Source organism: Lithobates pipiens, unplaced genomic scaffold (assembly GCF_037356315.1).
Source record: "Lithobates pipiens isolate NorthernLeopardFrog02 unplaced genomic scaffold, aLitPip1_a1.2 Scaffold_3, whole genome shotgun sequence".
Taxonomy (NCBI): Eukaryota; Metazoa; Chordata; class Amphibia; order Anura; family Ranidae; genus Lithobates; species Lithobates pipiens.
The window spans coordinates 214077875-214101069 of NW_027507790.1; the positions used below are offsets into that span (position 1 = coordinate 214077875).

The window sequence follows — 23195 nt, forward strand, 5'->3', positions numbered from 1 at the left end:
TAAGGAGGATCTCTCGGTGATGAATCAACGTCTCTTGATCCTTTGCTAAAAATAGGATGTCGTCCAGATAATGGTGGACGTGTAATCCCTTTTCTCTGAGGAAAGCCACCAACGGTAACAATACTTTTGTAAATGTCCTGGGTACCGAAGAGATGCCGAATGGGAGGCACTGGAATTGGAAATGATGTTGGTTTATGGCTAACCGGAGAAACTTTTGAAAGGCCGGACGAATTGGTATATGCAGATAAGCGTCCGATAAATCTATTGAAAGCATCCAATCGCCCAGATTTATTGCTAGAAGTATGGATTGAAAGTTTTCCATTTTGAAAGCCTCCACTTTGATATCCTTGTTGAGCATCTTGAGGTCTAATACAGGACGCAAATCCCCTGTCTTTTAGCAGAAACAAGGAAGAGTAGAACCCTCTTCCCTTTTGGCATGATGGGACCTCCAGGATCGCTCCCTTTTGTTTCAATTCTGCTACATACTTTACTAGCAGAACCCTTTGGGGTACTGAGGATGGTACTCTGGTTACCTGGAAATGATTTGGTGGGAGTCTGTTTTTGAATTTCCACCTGTGTCCGAATCGGATTGTGGACAATGTCCATAAATCCTTTATATGGTCTTACCAGATCTTGGTGAAGTTCCTTCTGTTCCCCTGCCGGGGTGGCCTTAGATTTCTGTATCCTTAGAAAAGAAGGTTTTGTGTTTTTCCAGTCCCTTCTAAATTCCATACCAGGAGAGTAGGACCTGGACTCTCTATATTTGTCCGGAAGATTACGTCTGTAAACAGGTCCCTTCTGTGTCTTGGGTCTCCTGTCGCAGGGGATCAGGCCTGACTTCCCTCCTGTTACCTTGGATATGGCAGAGTCTAACTTGGCACCGAACAGATTTGTGCCATCATATGGAATTCTGCACCAATTTATTTTTGATGCTGTATCGGCCATCCACGGTTTGAGCTGTTACGGAGGCCAGCATAGCCTTGGCTGAAGATCTTATAATATCTACTGATGCCTCTGCTAGCTTGACTTCTTGCAGAGAGGAAATAATCTTTCCCATTTCAATGCCATCCTGTAGGTCTTTTTCTATTTTAGATGCCCATCCTGAGATGGCTGTGGCCACTGCTGCTGTGGTAATTGCTGGTCTACAGGCTCCCCCAGCCATGGAATATGCCTTCTTCAATTCTAGGTCCATCTTTCGGTCGAGCACATCCCGAAAGGAAACAGCATCCTCAATTGGTAGTGTGACGTGGCGGGTGAGGCACATTAATGAGGAATCGATGATGGGAGCATTAATTAAAGGCTTCACTTTTGACTCTTTTAAAGGGTACATCTTGGCTAATCTGTTTGTAAGACTAGATCTTTTGTCAGACCTCTCCCACTCATCTTTAATGAGATCCTCTAGCTCCACTATAAATGGGAAGGATAACGGATCTCTTTTTAGGTTTGGAAAATATTTCCGTATTTTCTGAGGTTTCGCCGCATCATCTTGCCAGCCGAATGCTTCTTTAACGCCCTTGCAAAGGGTTCCACCAGGGAAAAATCAAAGCCCACTGACATCTCCTGACCCTCATCTTCAGAGGAAGATTGTGATGCCTGAGTGAGATGGGGGTCTGCTGAAGACGTACTGGGAGCAGCTCTATCTAATGCTGGTGTTGTTGTTTCCAGTATGGACTCCCGCACTGATTCTCTTATGAGGTCTGTAGCAATTCTTGCGTCTGCGACAGGCTTTATTATCTGTTAGTTATCTGGCAGTGCCGGAGCGCCGCATACCCAGCAAGCGTTTGCTGCAGGTTGGGTGTGGCGGCTTTGACATTGTGAGGAAGGAGATCTCCTGCGACTTGATCGACTGTGGCGTGAGTAGCTATGTTGTGAGTGGCTGTGTCTTCAGTGCCATGAAGGAGATCTTGAGCGGCTCCTGCGGGACATCCTGTTAGACGTATGGCTAGACCTTCTCCCATGGCTGGAACTTGCGCCTCTTGATCTAGACGGGCTGCCAAAAAAATGCAGCATTTAACGTCTGGCACTCTTTTTTTCTCCCCTTCAATACTTACCTTGCCCGGTAAAGCCTCTTACCTAACTTGCTGATGGTGGTCTGCGTGGGCAGTGGACTCCATAGAAAAAAAAGGGGTGAAGGACAGTCTGAGATATAGAGAGAAATAATGTGTACATATATACACACACACACACACACACACATATATACATACACATACACACACACACACAATTCACTTATAAATATAAATATATATATTATTTATTAACAAAGTTTATCTGCAAGAAACAATATAATAACAATAATAATAATATATATAGGAGTCCCACAGGGACTTACCTGGAGACTGCAGAGTGATCTACATGCAGAGGCAGCAACCTTCCTTAAGTTTTGCAGATTGCACAGCAGAATCACAGAGAAATACAGCTCTGTATTTGAAAATAGCGCCATTGTGGCGGCTAATTGACGCTCTGCGCATGCACAGAAGCGTCCCGAGTGTTCCGGCGCCATTTTGGATAAGGGAACACACATTGAAAACATAGGGGGGAAAAAAAAAAAAAAACACTAGCACTGCACGTGCTCAGAGTGGCCGAACAGCGCCATCTAGGCTGGAATTACAGCATAGAGAAAACACCACTGAAGGAGAAACAAACGGCGGCCATGACAGGGGACTACAAGAGACAGCAATCCCAAAGGTAGAGAAAAAAAGGGAATATAAACCACCACTTACTATAGGAATAAAAGATGGATATTATTTAAATAAGAGGAATTAATAGGTAAAGGAAGAAGGGGAGTCCACTGCAAAGGTAAAAAAGCTTCTTTAAAGCTTTGGTAATGCCAGAAATCCAGTAACCCCTTGAGACCACCAGAGCGGGGGTTCCCTCCATAGAAGCTCCTTTAGAGACTGTACAGGAGGGACTTCCAAACAGGAGAGGCTTGAACCTGCTGGGGCGAATGCGGTAGAGGCTTATTCATCTGTAACAGGAAAACTCCGTCCGTCCAACCTGTCAGGTGAGGATAAAAAAGAGAATGCAGCAGGGTGTCTCCCCTTCAAATTTATAGCTAATCCAATCCTGTCAGGTTGTGGGGGCGGAGTCACAACCCAGTGTGTGCTGCCATGAAGGCGTCAGGAAAATAAATTTTGGCCTAAATTTTTGAAGAACAATTATTTGCAAATGAAAAAAAAAACGGAAATAAATGTGGCTTTTTTGTTTACATTTTCATTTTTTTTTCATTTAGAAAAAAATAAAAATGCTAGCAGTAAATAAATACCACCAAAAGAAAGCTCTATTTGTATGGAAAAACATGATAAAAATGTCATATGGGTGTCATATTGCATGAATTTTCATTTAAAGTGTGACAGCGCTGAAAGCTGAAAATTGGCCTAGGTAGGAAGGGGGTGAAAGTGCCCAGTTTTGACGTAGGTAAATAGATTCTGCCCTCACCCAAGATGGCTGCAGAGTTCACGGGGTGCACCAGCTTCCAATGGGACAGCTGTTCCCCTGGTGACTGCAGGAATTTATAGAGGAACTAAGTTCCTTATGACTTCCCCTTCTGCATTGCCGCTTCAATTGAGCATTACCTACAGCAAGGAATACAGCCTGCACCTGCCTACAAGTGGATAAATATGTTAAGTGAAAGGATGATGTTCAAAAGATTGATTGTTTATTTGGCTACCTTCAGAATATTTCCAACAAATATGCTCAAATTGTGAAGCACCTTTCCAAAATACAAAGTTGTTTTCTCAGCTACCCTCTCTAAAACTTTGTGAACTGACCTATGTTTCTGCTGTTCCAGCGCCTGGTGTTCATAGTGGGGGCAAGACCTTAGTGACTTATAATGGAGATTCTACAGTCCTGAAATGCGACAGTTTCAAGTACAAACCTGTGGAGTGGCTCTGGTATAAAGTCAATGAAAATGAGCAGGTAAGGGATAGTGTAGAATCATTAAGGCCTGTGTTGAAGGACTTTGGGTTTGCGTCAATGGGCAAGTACAGTAGGAATTTTAGCTTGCATTTGTGTAGCACCATCATAGATGGGTGCTAGATTAGGTAAATGTAGTTACTGACTCACTGTAATCATTTGAGCTGCATGCGATTGCTTTGGCCTGTCTAGAAAGCTTCTGGAAGATAGTGGGCTGAGAGAGTGAAATCAGCAGCTGAATTTGTATGCTGCCCTGGCCAATCCCTGGGGAGAGGTGCACAGATGATGGCTGGGAGGGAGCATAATACTCTGAGACTTGGAGTAGAGGGACTCTTGTTCTAGAGGAGGCGATCCCAGCCTGGAGGGCTGCTGCCCACTGGGGCAGGCTTGCCATGTGTCTGCTGTTCATTGATGTCCAAGCTAGGCTGGCTGTGGGGCCTTTTTTTTTTTTTAAAGTTGCTGGAGGTGACTGAGGGACTTTCATCTAAGGATCTAGTCTGGTATCACTGGAGAGGTCCAATGTAAACAATGTCTTCTCTCTTTGGATCTCCTCGTAGCCAGCCAGTTCACAGCACTTCTGTGAATATTTTACCAAATAATTTCTTAAAGCTTGGGAACATAAATTATCTCTCAAATGCCCATAATTCAATAATCATACAGTAGCTACAATAGCCAAGAATTGCCTTGATAAAAGTAGATCTACCGGAGTGTGATGTCATGAACCTTTTCAGCAGATTGCTAATACCGCATTATCTAGATTGTCCACGTGCCCAGTTTTGTGTTTTTGTTTTTTTTATATGATTATCCAAAGACTCTGGACATTTGAGGGATAAATTGTGTGCCCATGTTTAAGGTGTTTTTATTTGCAGGGGTTATTCAGCGCCACCTGTTTTAGATGTCACTTGAGAGGTGTCTGGAAGATATTGGAAGGAGGTGTCCAATTATCCAAGGACATTAGTGAGTACAGACTGAGAGTGAGAGCTCTCTGAGACTGTTTGCTGCTGCTATCCTTCGGATGCTTAAAGGGGCATTGTGCCTGGTGTCCTGGTATAGCTCAGTCCACTATTTGCTTGTGCAAGGATTCTGCTTAGAATAATAAGAGGAAGATTAGTGTCCTCAAAGCCGAGTTCCTCCAACATTTTCATCTTTGCACCATCCTAGTCAATGCAGCAAGTGGAAACATCATTGGCTGTTTCAATTTTTTTTTCTAGCTTAATTTACCTTGTTTCCATGGGGTAATCTTTTTTCTTCCTGTTTAATCCGCCACAATGAGGTAGGTAATTTCCACCATTGGACCGAGCCCTCACACATTTTTTTTCTTTTTAAATAAAGCAATTGTAAAAAAGTCTCTGTTGTGATTTTTACTTTTTTGACACTTTTTTGGTGAATGGGTAGGGTTACAATGTACCCGCTACCCATTCACATAGGGGGAGGGCCGAGATCTTGGGGTCCCCTTGTTAAAGGGGGCTTCCAGATTCCAACTAAGACCCCGACAACCACTGGCCAGGGTTGTTGGGAGGAGGCCCTTGTCCCCATCAAGGAGGAGGAGGCCCTTGTCCCCAACATGCAGGGAGCACCTGATGGTGCTCCCTGCATGTTGGGCCAGGCTGTATAAAAGTCTCACACCTGTGGTATTGTCATACTCACGAGATGTATCAGAATGTATTTTGGGGTGTAGTTGCAAGTATGCATATTCTGTGTGTGAGAAATAACTTGTTATTATGACAATTTTGTGAAAATAAAAAATTGAATTTTTCAAAGAATTGTGGGAACAAATTACAACTTAAAAAAAACTTACCATGCCTCTTACTAAATACCTTGGAATGTCTACTTTCCAAAAATGGGTCATTTGGGGGGTATTTGCACTTTCCTGACATTTCGGGGCCTCAAAAAATTAGATAGGGCGTCAGTGCATAAGGTGTGATCAATTTTCAGTGATTGGCACCATAGCTTGTAGACTCTATAACTTTTACAAAGACCAAGTAATATATACTTATTTTGGTTATTTTTATCAAAGATATGTAGCAGTATAAATTTTGGCCAAAATGTATAAATAAAAGTTACTTGTAAAATTGTATAACAGAAACCAAGAAAAAGGAATTTTTTATAGCGTAAAAAATAAAAAACTCAGTAGTGATCAAATATCACTATAAGAAAGTCTATTTGTGTGAGAAAAGGACAACAATTTTGTATGGGTACAGTGTACATGACTGAGTAATTGTCATTAAAAATGGGAGAGCGATGAAAGATGAAAATTGGTCTGGTTAGGAAGTTTAGGAAGGTTTAAGTGTCCAGTGGGCGAGGGGTTAAACTGTGGGAGTGAGCTCTAAATCTGAGAATTGTTTTAGAAGCATCTGAGATCATTCCAAGTTCACTCCAAGTTTCATTTGTCCTCCTTCTATTCTGCATCAACCTTCTTCAAATTGCATTTCTGTTGACTTGTATGCGGATGAGAAGCAGTTTTGATGTACAGTAAACAAAAGTCTGTTGTCACAATTCTTTAGGGCTTGTTTACACTTGCTTCGGAGCGGCGTTTTGCCGGCAGTATCGCAGCGCTGCCCCGTTGATTTCAATGGGGAGCAGCGGTGGAGGAGCGGTGAGTTCACCGGTCCTTCACCGCTCCAAAAAAGCTGCTGGCAGGACTTTTTCTGACGCCCGGCCAGCACACCACTCCAGTGTGAAAGCCCTCGGGCTTTCACACTGGAGTGAATGGAGCTGCTTTTTTCAGGCGCTCTACAGGTGCTATTTTTATAGCTGTAGCCCCTAAAAAATGCTGGCAGTGTGAAAGGGGTCTTAAAGCTCTCTGAATGACACTCAAACCACTTGTCACTAAATAAAATGGTTACCTTTCAGTCCTGTTTACATATTGTGTTTGCTTTGCTCCAAAAATGATACCCCATGTTGCTTTTTGGTGCTTCAAAACATCTCCGAAGCCTCCATAGAAGTCTATTACAACACTCGCTTACAAAACTGAAGCTTTTTATTTAGGCTGCATTCACACCTGAGTGTTTTCAGCTCATAAAACGCTTGTAAAACGCCCAAAAAACACCTGAAAATCACCCAACAAGCAAAATCCAATTCATTTCAATTACACCTGTTCACATATGAACTTTTTGTGACCTGAAGCAAAAGGCCTGGAAAATCACCTTTAGCTCAAAAAAGAACATGAGCTTCTTTGGGGCAGATTACAGGTGTTTTTCTGCCTTTTACATTGGTGACCTGAACAAAATCGCGGCAAAAACGTGGTAAAAACACATGACTTTGAAACCCTCAGGTGTAAATGCAGCCTTAGCGTTAGCATTGTTTTGGAAGTATTGCAGGATATGAGATATCCCAGGATGCACTGGGAAACCAACAAGCAGACTATAAAGAGGTCAGTAGCAATCAGCTCTGGTTCATTAGTATATATTCTGGAAGTGTCAGGTGCAGACGTCACATCTGGTGTGCAGCGTAGAGCAGCAAGAAGGTGAGCAGGGTCTGCGCTTGAGTGGACATGGTGTGCAACGTGTGAATGCTATAGCAAAAGGGGAGTGGGGACTGGAGAGAGAGGACTGAGCAGCAGTGGATCAGCAGAGCTTGGGGACTAAAGCAGGAGAAACAAGCAAATGTCACACATGGTGAGCAGCGTGAGAGCCCTCCCCCCAGTCCTGCTGACCTAGAGCGTGGTGATCTCCCGTTCTGAACCCTGCTATAGCCACATCACAGGTCCGGGGCTTAGAAATCCCTACAGCTTAATATCCAAATGTACCCTGTCAAGAGGTACGTTTAGGAGCATTTGAATAGCCACAAAACCCACATAGCCCGTCCTTTGAGTGGGGAAGAAGAGTGAAAGGCCGAGGGATTTCTAAGCCCCGTTCCGGTGACGCGGCTATAGCAAGGCTCAGAACGGGAGATCCGCCGCGCTCCAGGTCAGCGAGACTGGGGGGTGGGTGAGGAGGGGATCCTGTGTAAGTTCACCTTACAGATTTTTCTCTAAAGGTGAACTTACCCTTTAATGTGAGTTAAATTCGAAACAAGTGTAAATAAGCCCTTACTGTCCTTGTTCTGGATTTATTGTCCTGCTGATTTGAAAGTTTCTGTTTTGTATTTTGTTTCTTTTCTTTGCAAAAGTGGAACTTCCGCTATAAGGCCTCCTCCCTGGCTTTTCTTTGAGAGAAGAGGGGGGGCAGATACTCGAATTTGACAGGTACCTGCTCCCACTTCTGTACCTTCTCTCCCTCCCGAAGTCTTTGGGGACACATGACAGGTCCTAGAAGACTTCGGGGCCAGTCGCAGACCGCAGCTCCACTCGTGCATGTGCAGTGGGCTCCCGGCTGTGAAGCTGCAGGCTGTCACAGCTGGATGCCTATAGTAGAGATGCCGGTGCCGCAGAGGGAGGACACGGGGAGAACAAGGCTGTAGTGAGTACATTTCGGGACCATAGGACAGGTGAGTGGCTGTTTATTAAAAGTCAGCAGCTACACATTTTGTAGCTGCTGACTTTTAATAAACAAACAAATGACTGGAACTATACAACCTTTCCCCTTTTTTCTAGAGCCTCTACATTCTACATATTTGGTGTCCTGAGTGTTCACCTATTCCTATTCCCAGGCAGGTTTTAAGGGTTTGTCCTACAAAATGTAGAACTGACCAATGTGGTCTACAGTACAGTATGTGGTCTTTTTAAGTTAAAGTAGTAGTTAAGGTATATATTAACTATTCTTTATAAAGTTCCTTCCTCTTACCTATCCTGCATACTCAGTATAAAAAAGATCTGTGCACTTACCTATTTTTAATCCACCTTGCTCCGGTCATGTGATCCTGCCGCTCTGTGTCAGTGAGCAGCTGCTGCAGGCAAGAGGAGGGATGGGCCATGGGAGCCTATAGCCTCGTACACACGATTGGATTTTCCAAGGGGAAATGTGTGATGACAGGTTGTTGGCGGAAAATCCGACCGCGTGTATGCTCCATCGGACAATTGTTGTCGGATTTTCGGTGGACATATGTTGGATCGCAGGTTTTAAAATTTTCCGCAGACAAATGTCTGTTGTCGGATTTTCCAATCACGTGTACACAAGTCCCTCAGACAAAAGTCCAAAGTGCAAACATGCATGCTCAGAAGCAAGGATGAGCCAGAAGCGATCGGTCTTGTAATCTAGCGTTTGTAATGGAGAATTAACATTTGTGACGTGGCAAATTATGAAATCTCAAAATGCAGCGCACATTCTCTTCTTCTTTAATGGGATAATAATGAAGCTGCTTTGCTGGTGGTACTGATGGAGTTATTGCAAACAAAATTTAAAAGGATTTTTTTTTTCTAGTGATATCAAGAATAATATTATTATCCTTCTTTTTACTTTTATTTGTGCAAGTTGCCACAACACCATTATCCCGTAGTTTTTAAGATCAAAGATACAACTATGTTGGTGTCCCTTGTTAATTTTACATAGTATTTTTTTAAATGTAACTGCCTACTCCCAAACTGTCATTTGGAGTAAAACACATAGCCAAGTATTATTCTATCCTTTTTTTTTATTGTGCATTAAAAAAAGAAAATGCTATCTGCCAATAGAACTTAACGAAAAAGTGCATTCTATGCATCCAAAAATATAGAAAATATACCAAGTCAAATAATTATTCAACCAAAAAAATAATGTGAAAGCAATAACTCCAAGGCCAATAATAAATAACACGTTATCTCCTCCGATTCCTCAACATGTCTGGTTGACGAACGGCCGTTCAGAAAAAAACTGAAAAGCGCAAATCAACACTCACCAAACTTCTACTAACTCGAAATGAGCAGAAGAAGCCCAAAGGGTGGCGCTAAAGAGCTGAAAAACAACGTAGTACATCACTACGTTCATATTTGTTGTCCAACAATTCCTTGCTGTTTGTATGCAACACAAGTTTGGGCCAACTCCCTTCAAACAAACAATCCCATTGTGTGTACGAGGCTTATGGGTGGAATTTCTGCTCTGAGAATTCTCAGCCTTTGTCGAGTACTCCCTTATATAGGGGAACTGGAGCTGCTAAAACACGTGAATGAACTGAATTTTAAAAAGTTACAATATTTTTTATACAAGGTATGCAGGAGATAAGTAGGAGGAAAAGGAAGGAAATGTTTTTAAGAATAGTTAGATGTTGCCTTTGCGAAAACTTTAAAGTGTATGTAAACGCTATAGGTGAGCTCCCTTGTGGTCTGTTAAAAAACCTATAGAAAGTGTTTTGTTGTATCTGTTCCATATGCAAAAATACATTTTGATTCTTCCTAAAATCCATGCAGAATTATAATTTCTAAATGTTCCCTATAACATAATGTAACACATCTATGGTTTTTGAGTTCAGTTCCACTTTAATATACAGTATATGTATTTTGTTAAAAAAAAAATATTTTATTTTTTATTTATTTATTTTACTTTTTTTATCTATTTTTTAGGTACTGTTAACTATCTCTTCAGAATCCTCAAGGTTCAAACAAGACAACAAAACAGCCAATGAGACAAAGCTGCACATATCAGGCCTGACTGAAGGCGATGGCGGCGCGTATGTGTGCAAGGCGATTTTTAAGACTGGAGAAAGTGAAGGACAAGTTAACGTCAGTGTGCTCAGTTTAATGGTGCCACTTAAGGTCTTTCTTGCTATCGTAGCCGAAGTTGCTGTTTTAGTAGGCGTTATTTTAGGCTATGAACTGCTAAGCAAGAAGAAACACAGTGAAGATGGTAAGACATTCTCAGCTTTGGGCTGTAAATGTTTAGTTATTTTTTGTATAATGATGAAGTAGCATCTTTCATATATTGCTTTAAAGGGACATTATGATCCTAAGCTTAAACCCCTTTGAGAACAAGGGTAAAACAAACTTTACTGCCAGTGGCGTCGCTATGGGGGTGCGGCCCGCACCGGGTGACGCCCGCCAGAGGCGTGACACTGGGACCACCTCTACGCAGTGCAATATATTGCTTGCAATGCAGAGCTGCAGCTGAGCGGAGCAAGCAGGACATGTAGCCTTGCGAGAGAGGCTGCCTATAACACTCCCCAATGAGTGGAGCTAACCCTCGGGGATCTCAAATATCTCCTTCAGTCTGGGTTGGTGGGCCGAGCTAGGGGTGTGGCTGCCTCCTCCACTACTCCCACAGACTTCTTTACTCAGCTGATCCCACGGCTGAAGGAGGAGAAAGAGGCGAGGACACAACAGCCTCGAGTGACTGTCTTCATCTGCAGCTATGCTGTAAGTTATTGTACACTGTCACTGCATATATCCCTAACCTGCCCTATACCACCCCAAACTGCCCTATATCACCCCAAACTCCCCTATACCACCCAAACTGCCCTATACCTCACTACCCTGCCCTATACCACCCCCAACTGACCTATACCACCCCAAACTGCCCTATACCACACCAAACTGACCTATACCACCCCTATAGTAACCCAAACTAACCTATGCCACCCCAAAAATGATCTATACCACCCCTATAGCACCCCAAACTGCCCTATAGCACTCCAAACTGACCTATACCACCCCCAACTGACCTATACCATCCCTATACCACCCCAAACTGACCTATACCCCCATACCACACCAAACTGCCCTATATCACCCCAACCTGCCCTATGCCACCATAACCTGCCCTATACTACCCTAATCTGTCACTCTACCACCCTATACTATTATTTACAGGGACCAGTTTTGGATGTGCCCAGTGACCGTGCACTGCCTGCAGGGTGCTGGGCAGCATACACGAGGGGGTGTTGACACCATGTTTTACCGCACCAGGTGACACCAGCCCTAGTGACGCCACTGCTTACCGCCCAGACCCGAATTTTGAAACTTTGTCATGTGTTAACATTGGTGTGCACAGCCTATTGCATTATTTTTATACACAAACATACATGCCTGTATATAAGCAGAGCATCGGACAGTGTCAGTAGAGCAGAGATTGGTGTCAGTAGTTTTTATTTTTATTAATTCTTTTTTTCATTTTTTTTACAACGTTATTTTATTTTATTTTTATTAATTTTTTTTTTAGGAGCCCCGTTGAGCTATGCTTCAGTTAAGAATAAACACAGGAGCGACTGGTACAGATCCCTCACTGTGTTCATTCAGAGAAGGAAGGGGCTGATAAATTAATATTTACCAGCCCCTTCCCCTGCTCCTGCTCTCCATCCTGAAATATCCCCCTGCAGCAGCCAGCGGGAAAGGAGAGGAGGTAAGCTGGCAACACTTCAGGGGGGAGATAGGGGGCACCAGGAAGCAGAGGAAATCGGCACTCCACAGGGTGTGTGCCCAGGCACACTCAGCAAACCCCATGCACACGCCTATGTGTGTTAGTAAAATTGGACGTATAATCGCAACTACTAGTGCATCCAGGGGAATTATATTTTATTTTTCTCAGGACAAATTGGGCTTTCATTTGGTGGTAAACAGTAACAAATATCTCCTTTTTTTGTTTTGTTTTTTATTATCATTGGAAAACTGGACCAAAATAGTAAAAAAAAACATTTATTTATTTATCTGTAAATTTCTTGCTATTGCTGTAACTTACTGTCAAAGAACAACCCAAAATAAGTTTTCCTACTTCTTATGCCGCGTACACACGATCAGACTATCCGGCGGACCAGAGTATGCTGGACAATCCGCCCGTGTGTGGGCTCCGGCGGACTTTTTTTCTCAAAAGTCCGGCGGACTTAGAAAGAAGTTTTGACTCAAAATTGTCCGCCGGACAATCCAGCCGTCTGTGTGCTAGTCCGCCGGACTTTTGAAATGAACGGACTTGCCCACACACAGAGAAAAGTCTGTTCATTTTGAACGTGGCTCCAGGTAGCCGGGACTAGCGCAGGAGGTCAATGTCCTCGCCTCCATCGGCGAGCTTGGCCCCGTCACCTGGTATGGACTTAAAGGGGAAGCCCTACCCCGAATAAACGGCGTGGGGGCCCCCCCAAAGTCCATATCATAGTTACATAGTTAGTCAGGTTGAAAAAAAACACAAGTCCATCCAGTTCAACCTTAAAAACAAATAAATAAAATAAAAAATAATCGTTCAAATACCCAATTTTATGCCCACAATTGATCCAGAGGAAGGCGAAAAAAAACCCCAGCAGAGCATGCTCCAATTTGCTACAGCAGGGGAAAAAAATTCCTTCCTGATCCCCCAAGAGGCAATCGGATTTTCCCTGGATCAACTTTACCTATGTCATTAGACCCTTATCCGAGCACACAAGCTGGCCGGTCAGGAAAGGGGGTGGGGACTAGCGAGTGCCCCCCTCCTGAGCCGTACCAGGCCGCGTGGCCTCAACATGGGGGGGTGCTTTGGGGAAGGGGGGGCCCTGCGGTCGTTTTTCCGGGAGCACTGATTTTAATAATGCTTAAAGTGAAACAATAAAAGTGTAATATTCCTTTAAATTTCATACCTGGGGGGTGTCTTTAGTATGCCTGTAAAGGGGTGCATGTTTACCGTGCTTAGAACTGTCCCTGCACAAGAGCACTATGGGAGGACATTGGATTAGAAGAGAAGACATTCAATTGAGACACATAATAAAAGCGGGCAAAATAATCACTTTAGAAACACTACAGGAGTATATGGATATAGATAGATGGCGGTACCTCCAGCTCAGAAATTTTTTCTCATCATTGCCACAACCACTGAGAAATGGAGAAGATCTTAATGTTTTAGAGCGGATGTGTGAAGGGAAAATAATAAGAGTAAATATCTCACAGATATATAAGATGCTGGGAGGAATGAATGAGATGGAGGTACCTATCTATATAAAAAAAATGGGAAGAAGAAATAGGACCACGAGGGGAGAAACAGAATATAGAAAAAATGTTGCACTTAACACACGGGACATCTAAAAATCTTAACACAATAGAAATGAATTACAAAAGCCTTGTTAGGTGGTATAGGACACCAGATATGATGAGGAGATACCAGGAAGAGCAACTCGGGACGTGCTGAAGAGGGTGTGGACAGCAAGGGAGTGCGGCACACATTTGGTGGGAATGCCCAAAAATTAGAAAGTACTGGAGGGAAATATTAGCTCTAATAAAAATAATAACAGGAACTCAGGTACTAGAAAACCCTTGGACATGTCTCTTTCACGGTACAGACACCCCAACCCAAAAGTATAAAGAGGTACTTATAGGAAATTTAATAAACGTAACAAAGAGCTTGATCCCAAAAAATTTAAGACAGGTGGAAGCCCCAAAACTGAGGGAATGGATAGGAAAAGTAGAGGATATGTATAGAATGGAGGGATGGGAAGAGGACAAGGAGAGTGGAAAAAAGAAATTCCGAAAGAAATGGGAACAATGGAAACTGTTTAAATTACCGAAGAAATATAACGAGGCAGTAGGGCTATAGGAGGGGGGAGTAGGATGCATATATATGTATATTATGTTTTATATTTTTTGTATGGAAAAAAATACTAAATAAAGATAAAAAAAAAAAAGAACTGTCCCTGCACAAAGTGTCATTTCTGAAGGAAAAAAAAATAATTTAAAAGCACTCGCGGCTATAATGAATTGTCGGCTCCCTGTAATACAGATAACAGTCATTGAAAGTCATTGATAAAGAAAAAAAGTCGTGGGGTTCCCCCAAATTCAATTACCAGGCCCTTCAGGTCTGGTATGGATATTAAGGCCCAAGTGTAAACTTTTTTGTTCACATGAGACAGAAAAAAAGCCATGGAAATGGGTGGCAGTGCAGTAAATTCTAAGTTTCCATCTTTGCATTCTGCCTTTTCTGCATGTCATGTATTAACGTGCATTAGGGAGCACACAGTAAATCACACAGGTGTGAACTGGGCCGTGTTCTGCGCAGCATTATGTGACAATACAAATAAGTGAGGGCCCCTTTGACAGACAAGCATAGGGAACAGTGGTCTCTTTCGTACCTGTTTTGTGTTAAGAAAAACTTTGTGCATATTATGTTGCCCTTTATATTTGGGATTACAGTGAGTTATACATGCATTATCCAGTCTATGTTTCTAATGAATTTTTTTTATTCTCTTTCACAGATGTTAAAAGTGAAGATGAACAAATGACACAACTGTAAGAACCTGCCTATATTTCTTCATTACTTAATAGTTTTGTTGTGATATGTATAATGCTTAATATGTATGTAATGTTCATTTTTTTAGGAAATCTGAAGAAAATGGCAAAAGTGAAGAAAGCACCACAAGACAGAGGAAAGCTTAATATCTAAGGTGATAGAACGTCTATTTAAGATCTCATTTTGTTGTCATTTCAGAATACAGTTTTGAAACATAGGGGTTGATTTACTAGAACTGGAGCATGCACAATCTGGTTCAGTTCTGCATAAAAACCAATCAGCTTCCAGGTTTTTTTTTCTCAAATCATAATTATCCACTTGAAGACCTATACCCCCCCCCCCCCCTTTTTTTTTTTTTTTTTTTTTTTTATAAATACACTTTAATGAATTGTAATAATAATAAAAAAAAAATAACACAATATATAACCCAATTTGTAAGTAAAATGTAAAAGATGATGTAACACCGAGTAAATAGATATCTAACATGTCATGCTTTAAATTTTACACCCGTGGAATGGCGACAAACTAGGACAAAATACTTAAAAATCACCATAGGTGATGTTTTAAAATTTTCTACAGGTTACCAGTCTGGAGTTACAGAAGTGGTGGAAGACTAGAATTATTGCTTTCGCTATGCCTTTCACGGCGATACCTCACATGTGTGGTGCAAACACCGTTTACATATGCGTGTGCGTAACCTACCTATAGCATTCTGCATGCGAGCACGGAGGGATGGAGGTACTTAAATTTTTTTTTACATTTATTTTATTATTTTTGTTTTCTTTTTTCACTGTGCCTTTATTTAATTTTTTTTTATCACTTTTATTCCTATCACAAAAAATGTAAACATCCTTTGTGATAGAAATAAGGGATGACAGGTCTTCTTTATGGAGAGATCTGGGGCCTAAAAGTCCCCACATCTATCCTCTACCCTTAAAATCATCAGATTGTGCCCCACCCCCCCAAAAAACATTTATCTATGTATTAAAAAGTTGGCTTCTGCCCAAGACCAGAAGTGACGTCATGACGTCGCTTTGGTCTTCCTAGATCATAGAGGTGAGGAGAGACAATCTGATCTGTGACCAGCTGCTCCAACCACTAGATTGTTTCCTCGGCTTGCCGGTATGTACGGTAAGCCTGAGAAACACAGGACTTCTAAAAGTAATCCAGTGGCTATTCGTTCACCATAACCCCGGTAGACCACATGAAAGCCATATATTGCAGTCTTGAAGTGGTTTAACTGAACAAGCTGAAGTTAGAAGCTGATTGGCTACCATGCACAGCTGCCCAAGATTTTGCACTCTCCAGTTTTAGTAAATCAATCCCATAAAGTCATTAGCGTCATGATGTGCGGTTCCCCTTGGCAAATAATCAGAAATTGCGTTTTATTGATCAAAATACAGTTCATGAATTTTGATTTAGTGGTTGCTGGTACTATGCTTTGCACATAAGCATTGCTGTTTGCTACTGGGAAGTGATTGTGTTTTGTCAGTGAACACTCATTTAAGTCATATATAATAGTATATACAGTATTTATAATTATCTTCTCTTATATAATTAAGTGAATACTTATTTAAAGTGGTGTTGCACAGAAAAAAAAAATATATTAAACTCCTAAAAAAATGTAAAAAAAAAACATTTGGAAATGTTTTTTTTAACTTACCTCTAAATACCTATTGCTAGGGGGTCCCTCGTAATCTGCCTCCTTCAGTGCCTGGTGACATCACTTCCCCTCGGCACAGGTAGGGCTCAGCTCTGCTCCCTCCCTCCTGTCAGTCATCTGGGACACGTGAGTCCCAGATGACTGCGCGGCCAATCACAGCACACGGCGAGCAGAGGGTGGGTGGCGGAGCCCCCCGCATCACTGGACCCTGGAACAGGTAAGTGTCCGATTATTAAAAGTAAGCAACTGCAGTATTTGTAGCTGCTGACTTTTATTTTATTTTTTTTTCAAATGGAAACTCCTCTTTAAGTCATACTAAAGTAACATATACAATAGTTACTGCTCTTAATAAAACTAGTTATGGTTGTAACAATAATATTAAAGCCATTCTCCTCGAAGCCCCAAGATGCTGAAAAGAACACGGTAAATAATAATAAAAAAAAACATTCTACAAGGCCATGACTAACGATTACAAAAGGGAAGGAATTAATACATTGGTCTTTCCTGCCAACATTTTATTTTCAGTAAAAATACAGTAATATTAATTTCAGTGAACATAAAAACAATAAAATCTCTAAAACTTCCATTAGATGATAGAGACATATATATGATATATAATAAATATATATTATACTATAAATAAATAAAAAATACATTCAGATTTAAAGGACAACTTTAACTTTGCACAGTTTACTTATAATAAGTTGCATCTGTGTGTTGTGGTTTGCTAAAACTCATGTATGTTGCAGTCAGTTGGCTTGATGCCATTCAAAATGAATAGCGCTGTATTTATTTATTACAGGTACTTATATAGCGCTGTTAATTTATGCAGAGCTTCACATATATATTATACATTCACATCAATCCTTGCCCTCAAGGAGCTTACAATCTGAGGTCCTTAACTCACATTCATATGGATTCTAGGGTCAATTTATCTACCCGCATGTCTTTGGAGTGTAGATGGAAACCCACACAGGCAAACTCAGTGCAGTGGTTGGGATTCGAACCGACAAGCCTAGTGCTGCCTAATGGAAGTGCTAACCACTTTGCCATTGTGCTCTGTATTATGTATGTGCTTCCTATGCTGCAGCATTATGTATTATGCTGTGAGTTTTAAATTAGGTTACTGGAATGCACTGATGTGAGTCCAGCCAAAAGCTTTATGCTAAGTAATTAGATCAGATTTATTAGTAGTCAATAATTATAAGTAATAATGATTGGCATTGTTGCCATAGGGTCATTTTAACAAAATAAGTCACCTGTATAAGAAGTACCTTGCTCATGTATTGAAAAGTCGCCTATTCTCCGCTCATCAGCCACTGCAAGTATTCGATGGTCAGATGAGCTGAATATGTACTACCCCCCGGGGGTGAATGTGGTTCCTCCTGCCAGCTCATGCACCCTGCAGTGACATACGAGATAGCAGGAGGAACCACAGAAGTGGACAGAGCAAATATTCATCACACCAGGAATATCTGCAGCAGCTGGGAGTGGATATGTGACTGCCTTTCAATACACGGCCCGCTGGACTGGGAAGATACAAACACTTATTTTGCAGGTGACCGATTTTGTAAAAGTGTCCTGATGGTTTGCTTTGCCACAACGCACATGAATGTGCAAAACAATGTATGCTAATTCACATGCGGTAATGTATATGTCAGACATGGCATATGTATAGGCAGCACAGTGGTGTAGTGGTTAGCACTCTCACCTAGCAGTAAGAAAGGTCGCTGGTTCAAATCCCAACCATGACACTACCTGCCTGGAGTTTGCATGCTCTCCTTGTGCCTGCATGGGTTTTCTCTGGGTACTCTGGCTTCCTCCCACAATCCAAAGATATGCAGGTAGGTTAATTGGCTTCTGTACAAAATTGGCCCTAGTATATGAATGGGGATATTGGAATGTGGGCTCCTTGGGTGTGCAATGTACAGGGATAGGGACAATTCTAGACACTCACTCAGGTTGAACTGGATGGACTGGTGTCTTTATTCAACCTTACTAACTATGAAACAAAAGTGTCACTTAAAGGAAGAGAGGAAACTGTGCCACTAAGGGACCATCTACCTTATTACCAGGGACAACAGTGAGTAACTGAAGAAAGTACCAGAGCAGTGTTCTCACCAACCGGGGATGGTGAAGAATCAGGAAACTTCAGTGGATATCAAGCCAGGGACCCAGCCAGCGGAGGTAACGCTTGCCTTGTGTGTCAAGCCAGGGACCGAACAGTCCAGTGGGGTGAAGCTTGAGAGGTATCTTGAGTGCCAAGCTAGGGGCCCAGCAGAGGAGTGGGGGGTGACGCTTGAGGAAGATACCAAAGTGAAGATTGGAGGAGCTCAAGGGATTCAGTGGCAGTGAATCCAGTGGGTCTAGTGAGTGACTAGGAGCTCATTGGGCTGGAGAACTACAAAAAGTGATTGTAGTGGAAGTGAAAGAACTGTTACGCTTTGTGTTAGGAACTGTTAAAGACTGTTGCCATAGGAGACAGCAATTCTACACATGCATATGTGGTGTCTTGCTAGATGCCTTTTCCTGCATGGCTGTCCTCCTATTGAAGTCTCGGAGTCTACCAATAAATCTTGCAACTACCTAAGGGTATCCTGGCCCTAACCCTCTCTCCCCAAAAAGTCTGTTAAGAAAAATAAACTCTCTTTTGCATTCAAGAAGTGTCTGGCTCCCAATAACTTTAATTTCCTTGCACCCACAATGCCTCACAATCCACCATATACAGAAGGATATCAGCTATCTCTGGCCTTGGAGATTCTCATTAAACTGAAGGAGGCCGTGGACCGTGCTACAACTGGGCTGTTCTGATAGGGAAAGCTCTGACACTTGCTGGTAGACATGGAGCTTGCTCACCATGCACATAGTGTTAAAGTGAATCTAAAGGAAAGATTAAAAACAAACAAAAAACAAACATGTTATACTTACCTGCTCTGTGCAGAGCAGCCCCAATCTTCTTCTTTTTGGGTCCCCCCGCTGGCAGTCCTGGCTCCTCCCCCTGCCGAGTGCACCTGATAGCAAGCCTCTTGCTATGAGGGCACTCAAGCAGGCTCGCTCCCAAGCTGTGCTCTGTGTGTCCATTCACAAACAGTGTGGCTCCGCTCGCATTCTCCTCACTGGCTGTGATTGACAGCAGCAGCAGGGGCTAATGTTTCCCACTGCTATGTGAGTCAATGCGGAGAGACAGTCCTGGGAAAGCCGGTGCTCTTGTGAACATTGCTGAATCAAAATGTGGCTCAGGTAAGTATAAGGGGGGGCTGAGGGGAGAGCTGCACCCAGAAGGTTTTTTACCTTAATACATAGAATGCATTAAGGTAAAAAACCTTGAGCTTCTAGAACCACTCTAACTTACCTGTGCACTGCATACTCGGGAGTGGGGTAGTCCAACTTGTGCTTCTCTCTGCCCAGGGGGTGTCTCTAAAACCCTGACCACCTGTATGCTAATGCCACTGACTTTAGGATCAGTTAGCCTCAATACTGTCAATACTACCTAACCTGTACAGTGCCAGGACCTGATTAAGGGGCAATGTCAACCAGCTGTGGGCTCAGTGAGCATACTTTTGACATTAGTTTGAGATGCTTCTGAGATCCTTCAGGAATAATGAACAGGTTCTTTTGACTTTCAGCTGATCTCCTTAATAGAACCTACATTTGACCCGCTTTTGTATTCCTGTAGACTTGTAAGGGGAGAGGAGCAAGTCTAATGCGAACAAAAGCCCATCGACCCAGGCCCGCAGGCCCCAACTGGTCTAGAACACTTGGTTGTGGAAAGGCAGTTTTACATTTTCAGCCCCCTTTGCTGAGCTGAGGTGGAGTGTTGTGGGATTTAGCTGTACTTCAATAACCAAATCATTGGACTAAAACCTGCCATTTTCTTTTCCAAGTATTAAAAATCCAAGAAAATTTACTGAGCTGGTGATAATTCTCTTTCCTGGTTTGTCAGAATATCTCACAGAAGGCACCCGAGTAAATAAACAGGCAAAGAAAGTTGGCCTGCCTATCTTGCTCCCCCCCATCATCTTCATTAGGATAAACAGGAATACCCTGTAAATGAGGTTGGTGATGAAATGTACTGTATTGTCCAATTTGTATACTGATTTATCTTCCTTTTTCTTTGCATAGATGCAGATCCTCTCCAGAGGACTATGCAAGCCGACTTCAGTCGTCTTCAGTATGAGTATGAACCAAAGTTGGGCTTCAACTTCAACCTATCCCACACTCTTGAATGTTCGTGGCTTCCAAGCAATAATAATATACTCTATGCATACTTGAATGCATAGGCTGCTTACTGACTGATAAATGTATTACTTAATGTTGCCTAGAAAATAATTGCGGATATGAGTGTTGTGTTAAAACCCAAATACACGTCAGAACATCTACATAGGTTTTCTCACTTTCCACAACCTGATTGCGGAGATTTCACTACACACTGATATTTGTTCAATAAGCCCTATAGTTTTGCTCCAGTGTTCACGTTTCCTATTTTGAGTCACCAAGGGCTTCTGGGGAACTGTAATATGTAAATGAATTTCAAAAATTTAGGCAAAGAACAAGCCTTGTACATGTTTGTTGTACAAGTTAATGCGAATGAGATGTATGTGTCTGTCTGCTAGTTCAGATAAAAAAATTGTATTAATACATCAGAAACGACTGTATATACTATTTAACGATACAGGTTTATATTTAAAAAGTAAGTAAGATATATATGAACAGCTTGGAGCGACGCTCTAAGCCAGTGATGGTGAACCTTGGCACCCCAGATGTTTTGGAACCACATTTCCCATGGTGCTCATCTACACTGCAGAGTGCAGGAGCATCATGGGAAATGTAGTTCTAAAACATCTGGGGCACCAAGGTTCACCAGCACTGCTCTAAGCTAAAGGAGAAAACTCATACCTTGCTCCTAGGCAAATGGGGTGCCGGCATCTAAATGTACTCATCCAAAAGTAACTGGCATATGAATAGAAAGAACGGTGGTCTCCCGGCCAGCCTGTATAGTATAGAAATAAGAAACAGCTTCAGCATACGCTAATCCACAAACTATGCCACCAACGCATTTCGCCCCACCCATTGGGGCTTAGTCATAGAAGTGGGAGCTTGAAGCAGGATGGAAATTCATATACGTCAGTAAGATATATGTATTAAGTTAAGCCAATACTGTTGAAATGTCAATTCTACTTCCAAAGTACCAAATTATTTCATTGTGGGATTTTGACCATTTGAAAAAAAAAGAAGAGAAGCAAAAGCATTTACAAAAACCCTTTGATATTCTTTCTGCTTTTCCTCCTGTGAGTTGTCACTAAATCATGCTGCTTTTGCTTTATTAGTTCTTTAATAAAGAAACAGATCGCAAGCTATATAATACTTGAGAAGTGAAAATTGGAGTTATAGAGATTATTCCTGAACTCCAGTTGTACAGACTCATCTCCTGTGCTGAAAATGCTTACTCTTCTCTTACTGCACACTGTGAGCCTCTCTCAAAAAAACAAGAGTGGTTGAACCCACAAGTGCTTTTTTTTACCACTACTATTCCTTTCTATTGGCTTTTGGAATTTACAAATGCAGCAATTTAAAAATCAAATGAAAGGTTTAGCACTGGAAAACACTTTTTGATAGATAAGAAGTGCATTTTATATACATCTATATAGATCAGACCAAAATTAGGGACAGAGGAACATTGCTCCAAATCAGTTACAGTCCCTCGAAATCAGGGACAGTTGGGAGCTATGCAAGATGTCATAAGCCTAGGCTAATGACCAGACTAGAAACAGGAAGTGGGCTGTATAAGGTATTTACTGGCAGAAAAAAAATATATTTTACTATCCAAAGTTAAAACAACAAGGGCAGAAAATGTAATAGATGAAAAGTTGAAAAAATGACTGAATGTCCGCTTTAAAGTGGAGGGCCACCCTACAAAAAAAAAAAAAAAAAAAACAGCATTAATATTCTTAAAAAAATTAAAAATAAAAACATTTGAAAATTTTTTTTTTACCTTACCAGAAATCCCTGTTGCTAGGCTTCCTAATCTGCCTTTTCCTACTCCACGGGGATCTTCAGTCTTCTCTCCTCCTCGTGTTGTCTTGGGTAATGGGGCACGCTTCTGGGAACTGTGTGTTTCCTAACACAGCTGGTCCCATTCACAAAGCGCTGCGTGACTCGCAAGGCTCCACTGCCTGTTTCCCTTAGTGAGGATAGTGGCGCTGGGGCCTGAAAGCCAAGGGACGGGTCGGCCTCGGGCAGCCAACATCGCGGGCGCCCTGGAAAGGTAAGTGTCCTTATTAAAAGTCAGCAGCTACTTTTTTTTTTTGCTGTTGACTTTTAAAAAAAAAACATTCCCCGCTGGAACACCCCTTTAAGACCCCTTTCACACTGGGGCGGTTTTCATGCGCTTTAGCGTTAAAAAAAACGCCTGAAAGAAGCCGCAACTGCAATCCCAATGTAAAAGCCCGAGTGCTTTCACACCGAGATTCCTTTCACACTGGAACGTTTTTCAGGCGCTTTAGCGCTAAAAAACGCGCCTGAAAGAAGCTGCAACTGCAATCCCTGTGTAAAAGCCCGAGTGCTTTCACACTGAGGCGCTGCGCTGA

The 23195-nt window shown here is 42.1% G+C and overlaps 1 protein-coding gene across 2 annotated transcripts in view; it reads left to right on the forward strand.

Annotated features, from left to right (window-relative positions):
• Nucleotides 1-22897, forward strand: part of EMB (embigin) — a 71119-nt gene extending 48222 nt beyond the window's left edge. The window contains exons 5-9 of one of the 2 annotated variants that reach the window (XM_077462770.1): nt 3794-3921; nt 10334-10616; nt 14911-14944; nt 15034-15099; nt 20737-22897. In XM_077462770.1, coding sequence (XP_077318896.1) covers nt 3794-3921; nt 10334-10616; nt 14911-14944; nt 15034-15091 — 503 coding nt within the window. In that variant the 3' untranslated portion in view covers nt 15092-15099; nt 20737-22897. Of the gene's footprint in view, nt 1-3793; nt 3922-10333; nt 10617-14910; nt 14945-15033; nt 15100-20730 lie in introns of both variants that reach the window. The other variant, XM_077462769.1, reaches the window with a different exon arrangement.
• Nucleotides 22898-23195: the final 298 nt, after the last annotated feature.